At 41.2% G+C, this 21,228-nt stretch overlaps 1 protein-coding gene across 1 annotated transcript in view; it reads right to left on the bottom strand.

The window, feature by feature from the left end:
• Positions 1-4,547: 4,547 nt before the first annotated feature.
• The window catches only part of LOC148773299 (P antigen family member 2-like), a 66,380-nt gene continuing 49,699 nt past the window's right edge, over positions 4,548-21,228 (bottom strand). The window contains exons 3-6 of the mRNA XM_088833568.1: positions 11,178-11,257; positions 10,565-10,703; positions 10,034-10,159; positions 4,548-4,639 (exon numbers count right to left, since the gene is read on the bottom strand). Of these exons, the coding sequence (XP_088689694.1) occupies positions 4,617-4,639; positions 10,034-10,159; positions 10,565-10,703; positions 11,178-11,257 (368 nt within the window). The 3' untranslated portion in view covers positions 4,548-4,616. The remainder of the gene's footprint in view (positions 4,640-10,033; positions 10,160-10,564; positions 10,704-11,177; positions 11,258-21,228) is intronic.

Genomic DNA, 21,228 nt, shown 5'->3' with positions numbered 1-21,228 from the left:
CAAAAAGATTGAAGGCAGGAGGAGAAGGGGGCGACAGAGGGTGAGATGATTAGATGGCATCACCAACACAACGGACATTAATTTGATCAAACTCAGGGAGATAGTGTAGGTCAGAGGAGCCTGGTGTGTTGCAGCCCATGGGGTCCTAAATAGTTGGACACGACTGAGTGACTGAACAACCACCACCTCCACCCTACCTTTGAGCTTCCCTAAGGTGCCACCGCCCCTCTCTCAGCAGGGCTAAGAAGCTTTCTGTGTCTGTCAGTGCCCCCTGCTTAGGTGATGATGGGCCCTTAGAATGCTCATCACCAGAGCTCAGACCAGGGAGCCTTCTCACAACAGAGATGGAGCACCTACCCTGGTACAGAAATGGGAGTTGTAGATGTTTACCCCCTCTCAATGTATTTTCTCCCTTTACATTCATTTGCACATTTCTTCCTCGAGTCACCAAATCCCACTCTGCTCATCCCCACCTGGTTACTGTAACAAGCTGCACCTGCATCTCTATCAGGGCGGGTGCATGTACCCCCTGCACTATGGATTTTCTTTCTCTCCCTTCAGAATCTGTAGACTCTCAGACATCACCCTCAAAAAGGGCAGTGATGAGGAGAGGTTGTGACTCTCATTCAAAACCTGGGTCAAAGCACGACTCTGTTATAGATAACCTCTTTCACTCTTAGAATGAACCTTACCTTCTAGCTTTCCTCCTGCTTCTTGGCCACCCCACTCACTGTTTTTTCCCCCCTTAGGTCCATTCCCTGTGTTTCTCCCTTGCACTTCTTTCCTGTTTATGTGTCTGTCTGGTCCACCAGTGTGATATTCCCATCATCCACCTCACATCACTGGCCTTGTTATTTCAAGCATTTTGCAGATACGTCCTGAAACATGCTGGGAATCAATGTGTGTGTACTAAATGAAGGAATATTTTCAATGACAGACAGGAAAAGCATCTCCTCCATGTAGGAGTCAGTATATAGGTGTCACATTTGTAGCACCATACATAAAGCCTTGTGTCTTGTTCCAGACACTGTAGGGGTGTGACTCTGTCTTGGTGCTCTGGTGACCTTGCATGTCCCCACTTAGGCTACGTAGGCAAGGCTAAACTGCAGGCAGACTTGAATCTTGGCAGAGAACCTACTCATTGGTCTAGCAGCAAGGGGAGATAAGCAGCCTGATGAAGAGCTGTTATGAGGCAATTTCTCACTGGCCTCCTTATCTAGCTGGCTGCTGCTGCTACTAAGTCGCTTCAGTCGTGCGACTCCATAGACGGCAGCCCCACAGGCTCCCCCATCCCTGGGATTCTCCAGGCAAGAACACTGGAGTGGGTTGCCATTTCCTTCTCCAATGCATGAAAGTGAAAAGTGAAAGTGAAGTCCCTCAGTCGTGTCCGACTCTTCACGACCCCATGGACCGCAGCCTACCAGGCTCCTCCGTCCATGGGATTCTCCAGGCAGAAGTACTAGAGTGGGGTGCCATTGCCTTCTGCTATCTAGCTGGAGGCCTACACAAAGTTGCTACTCATCTACCTCTTGTTTCAGTTGAACATAGGATGGTCTCCCTAGCCCCAGCTGAGAGTACAGCTGTGCACTACAGAAATTCTCATTGCCATAGGGCACAACTGTGGGCTCCTTCCTGGCAGAGAGACCCACCACCTGCAGTGCCTGTTACTGAGGCCTTCCAATTCAGTGTCAAACCATGGGACTAGGGACAAGGCAACTGACACGAGGGTCATATTGCTTCTGCACTGACTGTAAGGTAGAAAATGAATCTGTTCGTGTTCATTGCCTCCTTACTGGCCAAGCCCATAGAAGGTGGCAAGCCAAACTAACAACTGCAGTGGTACACTGTGTGGCCCTGTAGCTCCTGCAGTGTTACTTAGGGACTGGCTGCCTGACTACGTGACAGAGTCTGGTGTTGAGTTGTGTGATGCTGCATGACCAGAATATTGGCTTATTTTCTTTGTCATCACACACAGCAAGGAGCACAGTTTTCACTACATACTATGACTTAGGGTAGCCTTGTCAGTCCTTATTTACAAACCAACCTTAGAATGGATCCCATGTCTGACACGAGCTACACTGCTATTGAGTCAATATATTTTAGACAAAATATGTTTCTGAAGTCCAATTAATTTTAAAAGTTAGCCTTTTAGTCTACTTGAAATTCAAAATCTGTATCACTTGAGAGAATTGTAATTGTAAAGGTAAATGAAATTAAAAATTTTGAAAGTGTAAATGAAAAATTGGAGTAGAATAAGCCAAATCCATTTGCAATGTAATGCCTACTTCACATGTTATCTTGTTTATTCTTCATAACAAGTATTTAGTGTAAAATTGTAATTTCCATTTTAGAAATGGGGATACAGATCCAAAGGATGTAAATACCTTTCTCACCTTCACACAGTATGAATCAGAGCCAGTATTGATACTCTTAGTTATGTCACGTGCTGTGCTTAGTCTCTCAGTCGTGTCCGACTCTTTGCGACCCCATGGACTGTAGCCCGTCAGGCACCACTATCCATGGGGATTCTTCAGGCAAGAATACTGGAGTGGGTTGCTATGTCCTCCTCCAGGGGATCTTCCCAACCCAGGGATCGAACCCAGCTCTCCCACATTGCAGGTGGATTCTTTACCATCTGAGCCACCAGGGAAGCCCAGTTATGTCATGTCATAGCCAATAAGGAGACAGAGCAGATAAGACTCAAGTAATTTTGTCTCACGAAGTTCCCCTCATTCCTTTCTCATTTCTTCTAGCTAGGATCTAATCTTGTCAGGCAGCTCCATTACCGAGGGGCTTTGTCACATACTTTTTGGTAAAATGGGACACTCTAACTTAAGTCTCGTGGTAGATTTGAACCTCCCATTTTCAGTCCTTTTGGACCTGGGTTTTTACACCTCTGTAAGGGCTTCCCTGGTGGCTCAGAGGTTAAAGCGTCTGCCTCCAATGCGGGAGAGCAGGGTTCGATCCCTGGGTTGGGAAGATCCCCTGGAGAAGGAAACGGTAACCCACTCCGGTATTCTTGCCTGGAGAATCCCATGGACAGAGAAGCCTGGTAGGCTACAGTCCACGGGGTCGCAAAGAGTCGGACACGACTGAGCGACGGAACGGAATGGAAGGGCACAACAGCTGCTGTTTATAATCCCCTGTTATTCCCTAAACAGAGTGCATTCTGAAGAGGTCCTTTGTTGCAGAAATATATTTTTTGGTGAGGATGCAGATGGAGGCTCAGAGATGTAAGCGTTTGGTTGTTATGTAATAATAAGGATATGAGGGAGGAATCAGACAGCTGGCGGACTGTAACTCGAACGGTAAAGAATCTGCCTGCGATGCAGGAGACCAGGGTTCGATCCCTGAGTTGGGAAGATCCTCTAGAGAAGGGAATGACAATCCACTCCAGTATTCTTGCCTGGAGAATTCCATGGACAGAGAAGCCTGGCGGGTTACAGTTTGTGGGGTCGCAAAGAGTCGGACATGACCGCGTGACTAACACACACATGCACAGCTGGAAGGCTTCTGAGATCTGCTGACTATCAAGCCAATGGAGGATGTCATGGAGAAGAAAAGACGTTTGTGGCTGCTCTCTCCCTGTACCCAAAAAAACTTGGAAGGCAAGTCAGAAGTGTGTGAAAGATACGCTGTGGCATTTGTCATGAAATTGGACAGTAGTTTTTTTTCCTGTCTCCCTAGAACCTTTAACAATGACTTTGGCATTTCATTTCTCTATAGGACAATACAAGTATATTAAGTTTTAAAAAATGTTTCTCTGTCAATGATTTCATCAGGGGCCATATGAGATTTGGGTGGCACATTTTCTAAGCCCAGATATTCAACAGAAGACCAAAGGCTTTTATGAATTTTTTATGTGTGGGTATATATATGTATGTATATGTATTAACATGTAGATTACGCCTAAAGAATATGTTATGACCAATTTTTTTTTAACCCAAGAAGCGCAAGGGTGGTTTACATGTATAAGGTTACCAATGCAATTCACATTAATAGAAAAATTTTCTTTTAATTTTCACATTAATAGAAAAATGGAGGGAAAACAACTCTATGATCATCACAATTGATGCATTGTAAGTGTTTGATGAAAATTAATCTATATTTAAGACAGCAAACTAGGAATAGAATGGAACTCACTCTGATAAAGTATATCTATAAAAAAGCAACTTAAACAGGTTGAAATGGAGATTTTTCATTTCCTATTAGGAAAAATGCCGATTATCACCTGTTTTAGTCAAGACTATTCTGGCTAGTTTTGTTCAGTGCTGCAAAATGAGGAAAGGTTTAAGGTTTAAGCCAGTAGAAACTGTTGATATTCAAATAGAATAGTATATTTTGAAAGGAAAAACAATCTAGATCTAAATTTTTGGAATTAATGTGCATATTTAGAGGAATTGTTGGACAGAAAGTCTATATACAAATATTCTGTCTCCACATACATCCTCAACTAGACAATAAAAATCGCAAACCATGAATTTTCAATAACATTAAATACCCAGGGATAAATTTCACAAAGAATGTGCAAGTAGAAAATGAAACTTTATTGACAGAACTTTAACAGTCAAATATATAGCATAAGAACAGCATAGATGGTTCCAGTTTATCTTCTTTCAAGCAAACGGTTGCCCTTCACCTATAATATAAACATTAAAACATCAAAATTACTTAACAGAATTTTATTTCAATGATAGGAGAGGTATACAAAGTTCCCTGTAGTTGTAGTTTTATAAAATGGACTAAAACAAGAACATTAAGGGCGACCCTTTGGCTTACCTTCAGTTAATCTTCTCTAGAGATTTTATAGACTTTTCAGGCACATTACCAGTATTTTTAAAAACACACTAGTCTTCCTAGTTATACAAGAAAACAATGACACTGAGTTCAGAACAAATTAAATCAGTGGAACCTATCAGAAGGTAGTTTTCAGTGGAAGGCATGTACACATTCAGTAAAATATCTAACAAAAAAAACACCCTAAAAAAAACAAAATACACAAAAAATGAAACAAAAAATCCCCAAAAAGTGTCATTTAAATGTATTGATTTGAAATAATATTCTGAATATAGGCTGGCTGAACAGTTATTATCTCTGTTACTGCTTAAGTGAAGTAAATAAAAAGGCCAGTATTACATTTGTTTCTTCGCTACTGTGGAAAAGTATAGAAAATTTCATTTGTTCTAATTTATCCCTGATATGGTTGTTTTAAGTTGGTTCAACATTTGTCCCCCTTTTTACTTGTGGCCCTCATGCAATTCTAAATGTTTCTTTTCACCCTGGAAAGCATTCCAGTTGGTATAATAAATTATATAGTGACACTAATTTTAAGTCATTACTACTATAACTGGCGACATGGTGACATCAAAATGTGAAGCAGAAATAGGACTGTTTCTCACAGCCACACCAAAAAAAGAAAAAAGGAGAGAAGAGAAGAAAAGGGAGAGCAAGACGGAGTATGAGTGAGACAGGAAAGCAAGTAGGAAGACAGAAAGAACGTCTGGAAAAGCAGATATTTTTCTTTGCTTCTAAATGATAATGGCTTTTGAGAGACAACTCTGACCAGTTTCAAAAGTTCATCCACGGTATCTGTGATGTTGAGTTATTTAGTTACTGTGGGGTATGTTAAATAATATTTGTTTTTCTATCCTATTAACCATTTCATCAATATTCTGAAAATATCTGAGTTCCAGATTATACTGTTTTAATTCTGTAATATACCGTTAGTGTCTTATTCATATTTCTTATTATGTGTATTTGGGCTTTGTCCATTTTCTTCACAATTATGTAAACTGAGAGGAATGGACTGGGAATTTGGGGTTGGCAGATACAAACTATTACACTCAGAATGGATAAACAACAAGGTCCTACTATACCACGCAGGGAACTATGTCCAATCTCCTGTGATAAATCACAACGGAAAAGAATATTTTAAAAATGTATATATATGTGTTAAAAAATTATGTAAACTAGCACATTGTCTTTATTAGTTGAATTTATTTTCCTCTTCCTAAAATTCATACCTGTCTTTGATTAAGTATCTTTTACTTTTTCCCTTAGGTTTATTCTGTTGCTCTTTCTCTTACCTTTTATATTGTATGCAGGGTTTTATATTTATGTACTTTGTAATTTATGTATTGTTCTTTTTAAGTACCACACATATTTAGGGCTAAGATTTTTCTATGAGAACATTTTAATCATGTTCTGTAGTTACTTGAAAGTAGTCTGCAAGTGCTATTTTCGTCTAAATGTTCTAATGGAATGGAACAAAAATGTAAAGTGAAAATATCTAGAAGGCTGCTTCCCTGGTGGCTCAGAAGTTAAAGCGTTTGCCTCCAATGCGGGAGACCCGGGTTCGATCCCTGGGTCGGGAAGATCCCCTGGAGAAGGAAACGGTAACCCACTCCAGTATTCTTGCCTGGAGAATCCCATGGATGGAGAAGCCTGGTAGGCTACAGTCCACGGGGTCTCATAGATTCGGACACGACTGAGCGACGGAACGGAACAGAATACACAGTAAATTCTTCCCTAACCATGAAGTCCCTCCTTTAAAATCAGAAGCAGGCAATTAATTGTCAGCAATTTGGAAAACACGTATGTGAAAGATACTAAGTTGATTATGCGGGAAGAAATAGAGTTACAGACTTTGACTTTCAAAACTTTTTAAACTGATGTATCAAAGAGGAAAAATAACGTATTTGATATGGTTAGAGACGATTATATCATGAGGCTCAGATTTTTATTAGTTCTTTAAGAGTGGGATGTATGGCAAAAACCATCATCAAAAACCATCATAGTATTGCAAAGTAATTATCCTCCAATTAAAAGTGTCATTTAAATGTATTGACATGGTGACATCAAAATGTGAAGCAGAAATAGGACTGTTTCTCACAGCCACACCAAAAAAAGAAAAAAGGAGAGAAGAGAAGAAAACGGAGAGCAAGACTGAGTATGAGTGAGACAGGAAAGCAAGTAGGAAGACAGAAAGAACGTCTGGAAAAGCAGATATTTTTCTTTGCTTCTAAATGATAATGGCTTTTTTTTCCATCTATTTTATTTTTTTTTCAAAAACAATTTTAGGAATCTTTACTTAAAAACAACTTTATCTTAAAATGGAGTAACTTTGGTTTTACAAGCAGCAAGCAAAGTACAGAAGCAAAAATGCATTACAGGAGCATTAAGCTCTACATTAGGTCACAGCGTCTAATCTGAAATCACACCTGTAATATCACTTTTCAGGATATCTGGGAAATAGTTATTTCCCAGGATGTCTGAACCATAGCTACTCTGACTTTTAATTGTAAAAAAAAAATTTTTTTTTAATAGCCAAAGCAGATTTCACCATTAACGACGTCAGTGTTTTTCTAGGTATGAGAAGATACAAGAATTGGAACTCATAAAACCTTTTTCTGAAAAGATCTAACTATCTTAAGGCCTGTTCTGCCAGGTTTTTTTTTTATTTTTTTCAGAGCACAGAGTGCCTCATTCCTGATTTTCACCCTGAACTTTTTTCAGGGGGTGTTGAAGGTCAGCAGCTTGCAATGGTCATGATGTAATCTTTGTAGAGGCAGCTGGCAAGTACCAACTTCCAGTCAGCAGGGTCCCTTCATAGCCACATATCTGACCATGTGACACCATTTCATGGCCATTGTGTCCTGCGGTGCTGGGAGACAGGAAAGCAAGCAGGAAGACACAAAGAAAGTCTGGAAAAGCAGATATTTTTCTTTGCTTCTAAATGATAATGGCTTTTGAGAGACAACTCTGACCAATTTCAAAAGTTTATCCACGGTATCTGTGATGTTATTTAGTTACTGTGGGGTATGTTAAATAATATTTGTTTTTCTACCCTACTAGCCATTTCATCAATATTCTGAAAATATCTGAGTTCCAGATTATACTGTTTTAATTCTGTAATATACCGTTAGTGTCTTATTCATATTTCTTATTATGTGTACTTGGGCTTTGTCCATTTTCTTCACAATTATGTAAACTGAGAGGAATGGACTGGGAATTTGGGGTTGGCAGATACAAACTATTACATTCAGAATGGATAAACAACAAGGTCCTACTATACCGCGCAGGGAACTATGTCCAATCTCCTGTGATAAATCACAACGGAAAAGAATATTTAAAAAATGTATATACATGTGTTAAAAAATTATGTAAACTAGCACATTGTCTTTATTAGTTGAATTTATTTTTCCTCTTCCTAAAATTCATACCTGTCTTTTATTAAGTATCTTTTACTTTTTCCCTTAGGTTTATTCTGTTGCTCTTTCTCTTACCTTTTATATTGTATGCAGGGTTTTATATTTATGTACTTTGTAATTTATGTATTGTTCTTTTTAAGTACCACACATATTTAGGGCTAAGATTTTTCTATGAGAACATTTTAATCATGTTCTGTAGTTACTTGAAAGTAGTCTGCAAGTGCTATTTTAGTCTAAATGTTCTACTGGAATGGAACAAAAATGTAAAGTGAAAATATCTAGAAGGCTGCTTCCCTGGTGGCTCAGAAGTTAAAGCATTTGCCTCCAATGCGGGAGACCCGGGTTCGATCCCTGGGTCGGGAAGATCCCCTGGAGAAGGAAACGGTAACCCACTCCAGTATTCTTGCCTGGAGAATCCCATGGACGGAGAAGCCTGGTAGGCTACAGTCCACGGGGTCTCATAGAGTCGGACACGACTGAGCGACGGAACGGAACGGAATACACAGTAAATTCTTCCCTAACCATGAAGTCCCTCCTTTAAAATCAGAAGCAGGCAATTAATTGTCAGCAATTTGGAAAACACGTATGTGAAAGATACTAAGTTGATTACGTGGGAAGAAATAGAGTTACAGACTTTGACTTGCAAAACTTTTTAAATTGATGTATCAAAGAGGAAAAATAACATATTTGATATGGTTAGAGACGATTATATCATGAGGCTCAGATTTTTATTAGTTCTTTAAGAGTGGGATGTATGGCAAAAGCCATCATCAAAAACCATCATAGTATTGCAAGGTAATTATCCTTCAATTAAAATAAGCAACCCCCCCCCAAAAAAAACAGACCAAACATGGGGGCAGGTAGTGTGCTTGGCATGTGTATCTTACTCACACCTGCCTTGAATATCACTGACTACATGCACTCTCTCAACTTGATCAGCCACAGACACAGGAAACTAGACTATCTTTTGCCATTTCATTGTTCAGTCATTTCATACTTCATTGGGGAAAAGATTTAAAATGCAACTACTTTTTAAGAGCTAGAGATTTCAGAATTTGAGAGAATTTAACAAACATCAAGTAGAATGTTGGCTAATTTTCTTCTTTAAAAAAACTGTATTTATTTAATTTAATTGGAGGCTAATTAAAATATAGTGGTGGTTTTTGCCATACATTGACATGAATCAGCCACAGGTGTACATGTGTCCCCCATCAGAAAATGAAATCTCAATTCCCCTGTTATAATTTGACTCAAGATGATATTTTATGATAAATAAATCATGTAAAACAGAATATTCTTGTATGCATTCCATCAAAGAGAATCAGAGAATGCAAAAATTAGCATTGAAAAATTAGCATTTTTAGTGTATCTGTTCTGAATTCACAACTTATATGAGTAAAGTTGAGTTTAGAAGTTAAGGGATTTCACAGAATCACACACGTTATGTTAAAGCTGGTACTAGAACCTATTTGAACGCCTGAGCATATTTCATATAAACTGATATTTATTACAAATGCGTTCCATATTTGTTACAAGCAGAAATTATAAAAGAACCTGAAAATAATTAGCTATTGCTTAAAGTACTTATACTCAAGAGAAGAAAACGGTTTCCTATTTCCAAATTGATATGGCTTTGATCCTGTCTGTTTCTTTATTTGAAAGTCTGTAAGTTAGGCACTCAGGCATCTGGGGTCTGAACTATCTTTCAAAGAATATGTGAACTCTATTATTAAAATAATAGTAATGTTCCCTCTATATTAGCAAAGATATAATATTCTGAAAAACAGAAACCACATAAATTACTTTCTGAATGGATGACATACCTGCTTCTGGCACTTCAACTGGCTCTATAATTGATGCAAACTCCTCCCTGACATCAGGACCATCTCCACCTTCACCCCCAGTCTTTGCCACAGCCAATTCCTGGAGATCAGATTCAAGGTCAGAATCTTTAAAAAGAAATGCATCAATTCAGCTGTAAAGCATACAGTATAAACAAGGGAATGATGATATTCATTCCCTCGGTGTTATGAATTAAAAGCCTTAGGTTAGTATGCTAAAAATGAGATGAATAAGAACCTCAGGAGCATTATTCTGGGAATGTTTTGCTGGAGAAAAAGGAAAGCAGAATTTTCTGAATGTTATTGCCATTTTCCTTTTCCAGGATTGTCCTCAGACAACTTAGTTGCCCCCCTCTCTTTGTCTTGAAAGCAAGGGAAAATTTGACCGACCACACTAACCTGCAAACTATACTCTCCTCAGTTTTTCAGGAACTGTCTGAAGTCCTTTTCTAATGTTTCCTTTCCTCCTCTTACTGGTTATGTCTTAAGGCATGATGCACGGATACACTTTACCTTCAGAGGCATCCTTCTCCTTCTCTTCATCACGATTCACTGAATCCTCTCCATTTACTTCCTCCTCTCCCGGTGTGATATCCTGAATCCTAGGTGGTGGTTCCTCTTGTTGAGGTTGCTCAACACTGGAGTGCTGGTCCTAGTAGAGTGTGCATGCAAATAAAAAATTTTTGTTGTTAATACATCTAATAGCATAAACATACATAATACATAGATATATCTGATCATAAGTAAACCTAACAACATTTTCCCAACACAATTCTATGTACTAACTTTTAATAAAGTTACCCTTCCCACAGGGAAGAGTTAGCTCCCATAAGAGTTACCCAGAAAGACTTTGGAAGTTATTTAAATCTATGTTGGATGGAAGTATGCAATCTGTTGTTAATAAGCAGAAGGAGGGAGTCACTGGGCACATTTCCAGGGAATTTAACAGTATACTCATCCAGGCAACGCCAGACTGTAATACATTTGGATCAATGTTCCTTCCTAAGACAAACTGTCACCCTTTATCAGCATGGAAGACCTTGACCACTGCATCTGTATTACTTAACATCATTTTCTCGAAAGTAAATTTGTGCTAATAGAAAACATCAAATGGAACATTACTCACAACCACAGGTTCATCCAGCTCAGAGGACTCTTGCTCTATAGGTCCCAATGTTGATGCCACTTGCCCACTCATATTTCTCCCTGAAAGTGGAATATTGTGATTTAGAAAATGTATTTAAGAGTACAGCTATATTTGATCACTTTTATGACCATATGTTGACTTACTATTTTTTCATATGTGAAAATAATTTCAAAAACAAAACTCTGGTTAAATATGAGTGTACAGTGTACATGCATTCCAATTAAACCAAATACAGTTGCTGGCAAAGCCATCTCTGTCTTCATTAAGCTGGCAGAGAAATCACCATAAGGTACACAGGAAGACAGAGAATTTTTGTGAGGAAGCTTGATTTCACAACAGAATTCTACATCATGAAGATATTTATTGAAATACTGGTAGGAATTAAAAAATTCAGGACTATTGCTCTTGTCACACTCCTATTCACCAGATCTATTTTCCCCAATTCCCTTGGAATTCAGTTGGAACAGGAAGAAAGGCTCAGTCTTTACAGCCTGACTATGGCGATTTTCTCAGCGTCTGTGGCTGAGGTGAGTCTGCATACAGAGCAACCAGTCCCCCTCTCTCTTGGCACCTTACCACAAAACTCGTGATACGGTTACAAACCCTCCACGGTCCGGTTTCTAGGCCTTTCCTTAATCGTCCACCCCGCCCCCTGCCCAGGTCCCACTGCCGGCCCCAGATTCTGTGCTCTGTCATCAGTTCCAGGGCCCCAATGAGCCAGATACCTCAAATAGCATCCGCAAGTCTCCCCCCACCGTCATCTGACCCCCTGCCCTCCTCTGCCCACCGCCCTTCCTCTCCCGCCACTAGGACAAGAAATATGGCGTCCCGAAACCTGTGAGGAGAAAGATGACGACCTCGAGGGCCTTCCTCCTCAAAGGCCCCAGATAGCACTACCCGACCGGCCTGAAACTTGCTAGCTCCCCCTCATATGCACGCACACTTAAACTCCAGACAGGACAGATCTGTGAACCTACCTGGTGAGTCTCAAGTAGTGAGAAAGAACCGGGACTGAATAAACACACCTGTCTCAGGCCTAACGCTCCTCACAGAACGGGCTCAGGAAGGTCTATGGGCACCAAGGCGCATGCGCAGCAACGGGTGCCCGCGCGCGCGTGCACACACACTGCACATGCTCCTTGAGTTGGGCATGTGCAGTGCATGTTGAGCTATTCCCACTACTGAGGTAGAGTCCTGGAACCACAGGGTCTCTGGAGGATGAGAAAAGGCTTGAAGACTATATTTTTTTCCTTCCAGGGCAGTCTTTCTTCTGCATCCACAAACTGTGCTGATAGGTAGTCCCAGGTTTCCCTTAGTGGAGAATGTGTCTTGGGAAGACACTCATGACAGAAATAGATATTAGGGCTTTTCAATACCTACTTTTATACATGCTCTGATGAACCATTTCCTTCTCTGCTTCTGGATTTTCCATCATGGTTGCAATGGTTTTACTCACTTCCATGGAATAAATACATAAATACATATCTCTGTTTCCATTTTTTGCTTGGAGCACTGCACATTCAAATCTCTGAACTGGTAACTGATTTCTCTGAATACATCTCTGGTTCCTAAACAATATTGTTCTTTTAGAAGCAGACTTGACTTTCACCACCAGACACAGCCACAACTGGGAGTTGTTTCCACTTTGGCTTAGCCTTTTCATTCCTTCTGTAGCTATTTCTTCACTCTTCTCCAGTAGCACATTCATCTTATTCTATTATAGTGGGAATTTTCGTACATACTAGGAGTTTTGCTCACACAAAGATCTTTACTCAAATAGTCTACTCATGTACTCCTAATAGCCAAACCTAGGAACAGCCTAACTATTCAACAACTGGTATACAGATGGAAGAAAGACAAAAGAGTATACTCATACAAAAGAATACTATACAGTCACTTAAAAAGGAACTACTAGTGCATGCAACAGCAAGGATGCATCTCAGCTGTGCCAATGAGAGATGTCAGACACAGAAAGCTATGTACTATATGATTTCATGTCAATGGATTCCTGGAAAAGGCACAACTATAGGCACAGAAATATATCTGTGGTTGCCAGTGTATAGGAGTGGAGGAAGCAGTCTGTTGGCAAATAGCCCAAGGGAGCATTTTCGAACCAATGGGACATTTTCTACATTTTTACTGTGGTAGCATTTACACAATGGTATGCGTATGTCAAAACTCGACAAACTGTAATGCTTTAAATCATTGACTTCTATCGTATATAAATGATAGCCCAGTACTTCTCACTTTTTTTTAAAGGAAAAGGAACTTTTACATATCTAAATATTGGTTATCATATCCATCTAGATCACAAGCTCATAAACATAAAAATCTTATTTGGAATTCTTCCCAGACCTGGTCAACTTCCAGGATTCCCCATGTCACCTTTGTACTCTTACGACAGGACACAGAAACTTGGTCTTAACCATGTTTACAATTCCCTCTCCTTCAGCTCAAGTCCATATTCTTGTTGAGTTCTGTCCATTTTACTGGACAATGTCTAATGTGTCTACTTTTTCCCAAGTCCACCACATCTGCTATAGTCCGAAGCCTCCCTCCGTCTGTAAACCCCCTTCTAATGGTCTCTCACATCCACTCAGGGTGTCTGTCTCCCACACCCCACCCTCTCCCTCCCTCTATTCCAGTTGCAAAACTGTTTATGTCTTTCTAGATAAAGGCTACTGTCCTACACAAGAACTTGAAGCTATGGTCTAGCCCTTGCCCAGCTTGCTAACAACATGGGAAGCAGAGAATCCTCTTCTTTTCTCCCTTATCGAGCTTCATTCACACCCTCCAATTTCTTAAGTTTAGATTGTCCCATATTTCTGAAGCCTCCTGGTTAGTAAACTCCTTCAATCTAGGCTTCAACAGTACATGGAACGAGAACTTCCAGATATACAAGTTGGGTTTGAAGAGGCAGAGAAACAAGAGCTCAAATTGCAACATTCCTGAGATCATGGAGAAAGCAAGGGAATTCCAGAAACACATCTACTTCTGCTTCATTGACTAGACTACCTCAAGGCCTCTGACTTCGTGGATCACAACAAACTGGAAAATTCTTAGAGATGGGAGTACCAGACTAGCTGACCCGTCTCCTGAGAAACCTGTATGAGGGCTAAGAAGCTACAGTTAGAATAAGACATGGAACAATGGACTGGCTCAAAATTGGGAAAGGAGCAAGACAAGGTTGTATATTGTCACTCTGCTTATTCAACTTACATGCAGAGCACATCATGGGAAATGCTGGGGTGGATGTCTCACAAGCTGGAATCAAGATTGCTGGTAGAAATATCAACAAGCTCAGATGTGCAGATCATACCACTCTAACAGCAGAAACTGAAGAGGAACTAAAGAACCTCTTGATGCGGGTGAAAGCAGAGAGAGAAAAGGCTGACTTAAAACTCAACATTCAAAAATATAAGATTATTGCATCCAATCGTATCATTTCACGGAAAACAGAAGGGGGGATGTGGATGCAGTGACAGATTTAATTTTGGGGGGCTCCACAATCACTGTGGATGGTGATTGCTGCCATGAAATTAAGACACTTGATCCTTGGAAGAACAGCTATGACAAAGCTAGTATGCATGCATGCTCATTGCTTCGGTTGGGTCTGACTATGGCCCCATGGACTGGAGCCTGCCTCTGTCCAGGGGATTCTCCAGGCAAGAACACTTTAGTGGGTTGCCATGCCCTCTGCCCATGGGGCATGGCAGTGCATCTTCCCAACCCAGGGGTGAAACCCATGTCTCCTGCATCCCATGCATTGCAGGGTGATTCTCTTTCTTTTGCCACTTTATTTAATTTTTAATTGAACGATAATTGATTTACAGAATTTTGTTGTTTTCTCTCAAACGTCAACAAGAATCAGTCGTAGGTACACACATGCAGAATTCTTTACCGCTGAGCCACCAGGGAAGCCTCTGTCAAACCTAGACAGCATAGTATAAAGCAGAGACATCACTTTGCCGACTATGGCTTTTTCAGTAGTCGTGTGCAGATGTGTGAGTTCGATCATTAAGAAGGCTGAGTGAGAACGAATTGATGCTTTTGGTTTGTGGTACTGGAGGAGACACTTGAGAATCCCTCGGACAGCAAGGATATCAAAACAGCCAATCCTAAAGGAAACCAACTGTGAATATTCACTGGGAGGACCGATGCTGAAGCCCAAGCTCCAATACGTTGGCCACCTGATGGGAAGAGCCGATTCACAGGAAAAGACCCTGATGCTGGTCGAAAAGCAGGCTATGCCATAGTGTCTGCTGAACAGGTTTTAGAAGTAAAATCTCTCCCCCAGGGAACCAGTGCTCAGTTAGCAGAACTTGTGGCTCTGACCTGAGTGCTAGAGTTAAACGAAGGGCAGCGAGCAAATATCTACACTGATTCTAAGTATGCTTATTTGACTTTATACGCTCATGCTGCAATATGGGAAGAAAGACAGTTTAAAAGGGCAACAGGAGAACCTATTAAGCATTTCAGAGATAGAGAGACTTTTAACTGCTATCAGTCAGTCAGTTCAGTCGCTCAGTCATGTCCGACCCTTTGCGACCCCATGAATCACAGCACGCCAGGCCTCCCTGTCCATCACGAACTCCCGGAGTTCACTCAAACTCATGTCCATTGAGTCAGTGATGCCATCCAGCCATCTCATCCTCTGTCGACCCCTTCTCCTCCTGCCCCCAATCCCTCCAAGCATCAGAGTCTTTTTTTTTTGTTTTAATTTATTTATCTTAATGGGAGGCTAACTACTTTACATTATTGTATTGGCTTTGCCATACATTGACATGAGTCTGCCCCGGGTGTACATATGTTCCCCATCTTTTACCCCCCTCCCAACTCCCTCCCCATCCCATGAGTCAACTCTTTGCATGAGGTGGCTAAAGTATTGGAGTTTCAGCCTTAGCATCAGTCCTTCCAGTGAACACCCAGGACTGACCTCCTTTAGAAAGGACTGATTGGATCTCCTTTCAGTCCCAGGGACTCTCAAGAGTCTTCTCCAACAACACAGCTCAAAAGTATCAATTCTTTGGTGCTCAGCTTTCTTCACAGTCCAACTCTCACATCCATACATGACCACTGGAAAAACCATAGCCTTGACCAGATGGACCTTGGTTGGCAAAGTAATGTCTCTGCTTTTTAATATGCTGTCGAGGTTGGTCATAACTTTACTTCCAAGGAGTAAACGTCTTTTAATTTCATGGCTGCAATCAACATCTGCAGTGATTTGGAGCCCCCCACAATAAAGTCTCTCACTGTTTCCACTGTTTCCCCATCTATTTGCCATGAAGTGATGGGACCAGATGCCATGATCTTAGTTTTCTGAATGTTGAGCTTCAAGCCAACCTTTTCACTCTCCTCTTTCACTTTCATCAAGAGGCTTTTGAGTTCCTCTTCACTTTCTGCCATAAGGGTGGTGTCATCTGCATATCTGAGGTTATTGATATTTCTCCCGGCAATCTTGATTCCAGCTTGTGCTTCTTCCAGCCCAGCGTTCCTCATGACGTACTCTTCTGCTGCTGCTGCTGCTGCTAAGTCACTTCAGTCATGTCCGACTTTGTGTGACCCCATAGATGGAAGCCCACCAGGCTCCCCCGTCCCTGGGATTCTCCAGGCAAGAACACTGGAGTGGGTTGCCATTTCCTTCTCCAATGTGTGAAAGTGAAAGTCAAGTCGCTCAGTAGTGTCCGACCCTTAGTGACCCCACGGACTGCAGCCTACCAGGCTGCTCCATCCACGGGATTTTCTAGGCAAGAGTACTGGAGTGGCTTGCCATTTCCTTCTCCGGACGTATTCTGCTTATAAGTTAAATAAGCAGGGTGACAATATACAACCTTGACATACTCCTTTTCCTATTTGAAACCAGTGTGTTTTTCCATGTCCAGTTCTAACTGTTGCTTCCTGTCCTGCATATAGGCTTCTCAAGAAGCAGGTCAGGTGGTCTGGTATTCCCATCTCTTTCAGAATCTTCCACAGTTTCTGGTGATCCACACAGTCAAAAGCTTTGGCATAGTCAATAAAGCAGAAATGGATGATTTCTGGAACTCTCTTGCTTTTTCCATGATCCAGCGGATGTTGGCAATTTGATCTCTGGTTCCTCTGCCTTTTCTAAAACCAGCGTGAACATCTGGAAGTTCACGGTTCACGTATTGCTGAAGCCTGGCTTGGAGAATTTTGAGCATGACTTTACTAGCATGCGAGATGAGTGCGATTGTGTGGTAGTTTGAGCATTCTTTGGCAAAGATACCAGTAGCCTATTTCCTTTTACCTCTGGCAGCCGTACACATTCCTCTCTCCCTTCGTGGTGGAAAAGGTGTTAAATGTACGCTGGCTTGGTCTCCTTTGATATTTTCAAGTGCACAGTCTTCTGTTCTGTGAGTGTGCCATGGTTCACTATGTGGTCTTAGAGCCTTCTCTCAGGAAAGGTCCTTTTTAAAATGTTTGTCTCTAGAGTTCCCATGGTTTAGGTTTCTATGTCACCTTAGCTGCATCAGATTGTCCCCAGGGCACTAAAGCCCGGTTCTAACCATAGTGTGTTTGATACAGCCCAGGCCTTCCTCCCAGGCCCCACTGTATGATGGTGGACAGGAGCATCTGAGCCACTTCTCGGTTGGTAATTGCAGTTACTGGCATAATCTGTGTTTTTGTTCTTTTCCCTCCAGTTCTGTTTCTTCCCCCACTGACACCTATAAGAGAGGGTTTCCTATTTTGTGCAAATTCCTCCTCCTTTATGACTCTCTCTCCAAGATGGGTCTCCATCCCTAAAAACTTTTACTCTCTTTATATCTCTTATCCTTCCTCCTTTTTAAGAGATGGGTTTGACTTTCTCAGTTTCTAGGGCCCATCAACATCGTTCACAAGTTGGTTTCTGGATGGTTTCCCATATGCAGTCGATCCTTTGATGAATTTATGTGGGAGAGAGTGGTCTGTGCCTCCTATTCCTCTAACATCTTGAGACCTAACCACGACCTTGGAAGATCCAATTTATTAACTGAAATCTTGTTGTTGTTCAGTTACAAAGCCATGTCTGACTCTTTGTGAGCCCTTGGACTGCAGCACACAAGGCCTCTCTGTCCCTCACCATCTCCCAGAATCTGCCCGAGATCGTGTCCATTGAATGGGTGAAGCTATAGAACCTTCTCCTCCTCTCTCACCCACTTCTCTTCCTGATTTCAATGTTTCCTAAGAATCAGGGTCTTTTCTAGTGAGTCAGTTCTTTGCTCAGGTGGTCAATGCTTTGGCGCCTCAGCTTCAGCGTCAGTGGTTCTAATGCATCTTCCGAGTTGATTTGCTTTTTGTGTGACTGGCTTGATGTCCTTGCAATCCAATGGACACTCATAAGTCATCCCCAGCAGAGCATTTTGTTGTTCTCACATCTGTACATGTCTACTGGAACCAATATAGATGTGACTCGATGGGCCTCCATTGGTCAAGTCATGTCTTCACTTTTTAACATGCTTCTAAATTTGTGATAGCTTTTCTTCCAGGAAGCAATTGTCTTCTAATTTTATAGCTGCCATCACCAACTGCAGTGAATTTAGAGCCACAAAAGAGGAAATCTGTCGCTGCTTCTGCTTTTTCCCCTTCTATTTTTCATGAAGCGATGGGACCAGATGCCATGATCTCACTTTTTGTAATATTGAGAATACAAATGTACTGTTTACCAAATATTTTCCTATCAACATTGACAATTATTGCTTTCTTGTAACTTTGTTTTCCCTCAGTGTTTAGGGTAGGAAATTATTTTATAAGTGTATTCTAAGATGATAGTTATTCATTATATATAATACTTCTGTTTTTAAGTTTCCTGTTAGAAACATTTGTGCCATGCTTCTGTGACAACTGGGTAAAATGTTGATAAAATACACAGCCTATAAAATATTTTCCCATAAACATAACATAATGAGCCTGTTCATGTTATCTAGTTAGATTTTCTCTAATGTGGCAACTATGGAAATACAAAGGAGGACAAGATCCAAGAGATATGATGTGGAGAGGGGGCATGAAGCTGAACCACTGTGGCATCAAGGGAGAGAAATTTTGATCATCAATGATTTCTATAGAAATATTTGGTACCAGCAGTTTAAAGTGATGAAAGAAAATTTTACATACTGAATTATGAAGAAGTGATTTTGATGTACACATCGTATACTTTTAATGTTCAGCTAGCCAAAAGAGCCTGATTATGATCTATGCACAGTGCACTGTGCATCTGTTTTACCCATTAAATGGGTAGCCATTATCCCAAGTCCAGCTAGCTGACCATTGTGCAGGTGGTTCAGACATGTTTCTATGTTACTGCAGACTTGAATGTTTAAAATTGTATCCAACGTGAGGAGAGCAACAACTTTCTTAGAACAATATTTTTAAGTAACTGAGAGTTGCGATTTTATGGGCGCAAGGTATCCTCATATATATGAACTCCATCTCTTATTACAGAAAGAATAGTGGAAGATGATCTAGATTTAGGGAGAGCCTTTCAGCAACAGGATCTGGATTATTCAGCCAGAAAATTATTAAGTAATACTGGGCTTCCCAAACGGTTCATTTAGGAGCTTGGTGGTGAGCTAAGAGTTTGGCCAACTGAATAAAGTTGCCTAAAATATAATTTTCAGTTCAGTTCAGTTCAGTCACTCAGTCGTGTCCGACTCTTCGCGACCCCATGAATCACAGCACGCCAGTCCTCCCTGTCCATCACCAACTCCCGGAGTACATTCAAACTCATGTCCACAGAGTTGGTGATGCCATCCAGCCATCTCATTCTCCGTCGTCCCCTTCTCCACCCGCCCCCAACCTTTCCCAGCATCAGAGTCTTTTCCAGTGAGTCAACTCGCCGCATGAGGTGGCCAAAGTATTGCAGTTTCTTTCAGCTTTAGCATCAGTCCCTCCAATGAACACCCAGGATTGAACTCCTTTAGAATGGACTGGTTGGATCTCCTTGCAGTATAAGGGACTCTCAAGAGTCTTCTCCAACACCACAGTTCAAAAGCATCGATTCTTCGGCGATCAGCCTTCTTCACAGTCCAACTCTCACATCCATACATGACCACGGGAAAAACCATAGCCTTGACTAGACGGACCTTGGTTGGCAAAGTAATGTCTCTGCTTTTTAATATACTATCAAGGTTGGTCATAACTTTCCTTCCAAGGAGCAAGCGTCTTTTAATTTCATGGCTGCAATCAGCATCTGCAGTGATTTTTGAGCCCAAAAAAATAAAGTCTGACACTGTTTCCACTGTTTTTCCATCTATTTCACATGAAGTGACAGGACCAGATGCCATGATCTTTGTTTTCTGAATGTTGAGCTTCAAGCCAACCTTTTCACTCTCCTCTTTCACTTTCATCAAGAGGCTTTTGAGTTCCTCTTCACTTTCTGCCATAAGGGTAGTGTCATCTGCATATCTGAGGTTATTGATATTTCTCCCAGCAATCTTGATTCCAGCTTGTGCTTCTTCAAGCCCAGCGTTCCTCATGATGTACTCTGCATATAAGTTAAATAAGCAGGGTGACAATATACAACCTTGACGTACACCTTTTCCTATTTGGAACCAGTCTGTTGTTCCATGTCCAGTTCTAACTGTTGCTTCCTGACCTGCATACAGGTTTCTCAAGAGGCAGGTCAGGTGGTCTGGGATTCCCATCTCTTTCAGAATGTTCCACAGTTTATTGTGATCCACACAGTCAAAGGCTTTGGCATAGTCAATGAAGCAGAAATAGATGTTTTTCTGAAACTCTCTTGCTTTCTCCATGATCCAGCGGATGTTGGCAATTTGATCTCTGGTTCCTCTGCCTTTTCTAAAACCAGCTTGAACATCTGGGAGTTCACGGTTTACATACTGCTGAAGTCTGGCTTGGAGAATTTTGAGCATGACTTTACTAGCGTGTGAGATGAGTGCAATTGTGCGGTAGTTTGAGCATTCTTTGGCATTGCCTTTCTTTGGGATTGGAATGAAGACTGACCTTTTCCAGTCCTGTGGCCACTGCTGAGTTTTCCAAATCTGCTGGCATATTGAGTGCAGCACTTTCTCAGCAT

The sequence above is a fragment of the Moschus berezovskii genome, chromosome X (assembly GCF_049115385.1).
Source record: "Moschus berezovskii isolate FMDL1 chromosome X, NW_MosBer_1.0, whole genome shotgun sequence".
In the NCBI taxonomy this organism is placed as follows: Eukaryota; Metazoa; Chordata; class Mammalia; order Artiodactyla; family Moschidae; genus Moschus; species Moschus berezovskii.
This window is presented reverse-complemented; position numbering and strand designations above follow the sequence as displayed.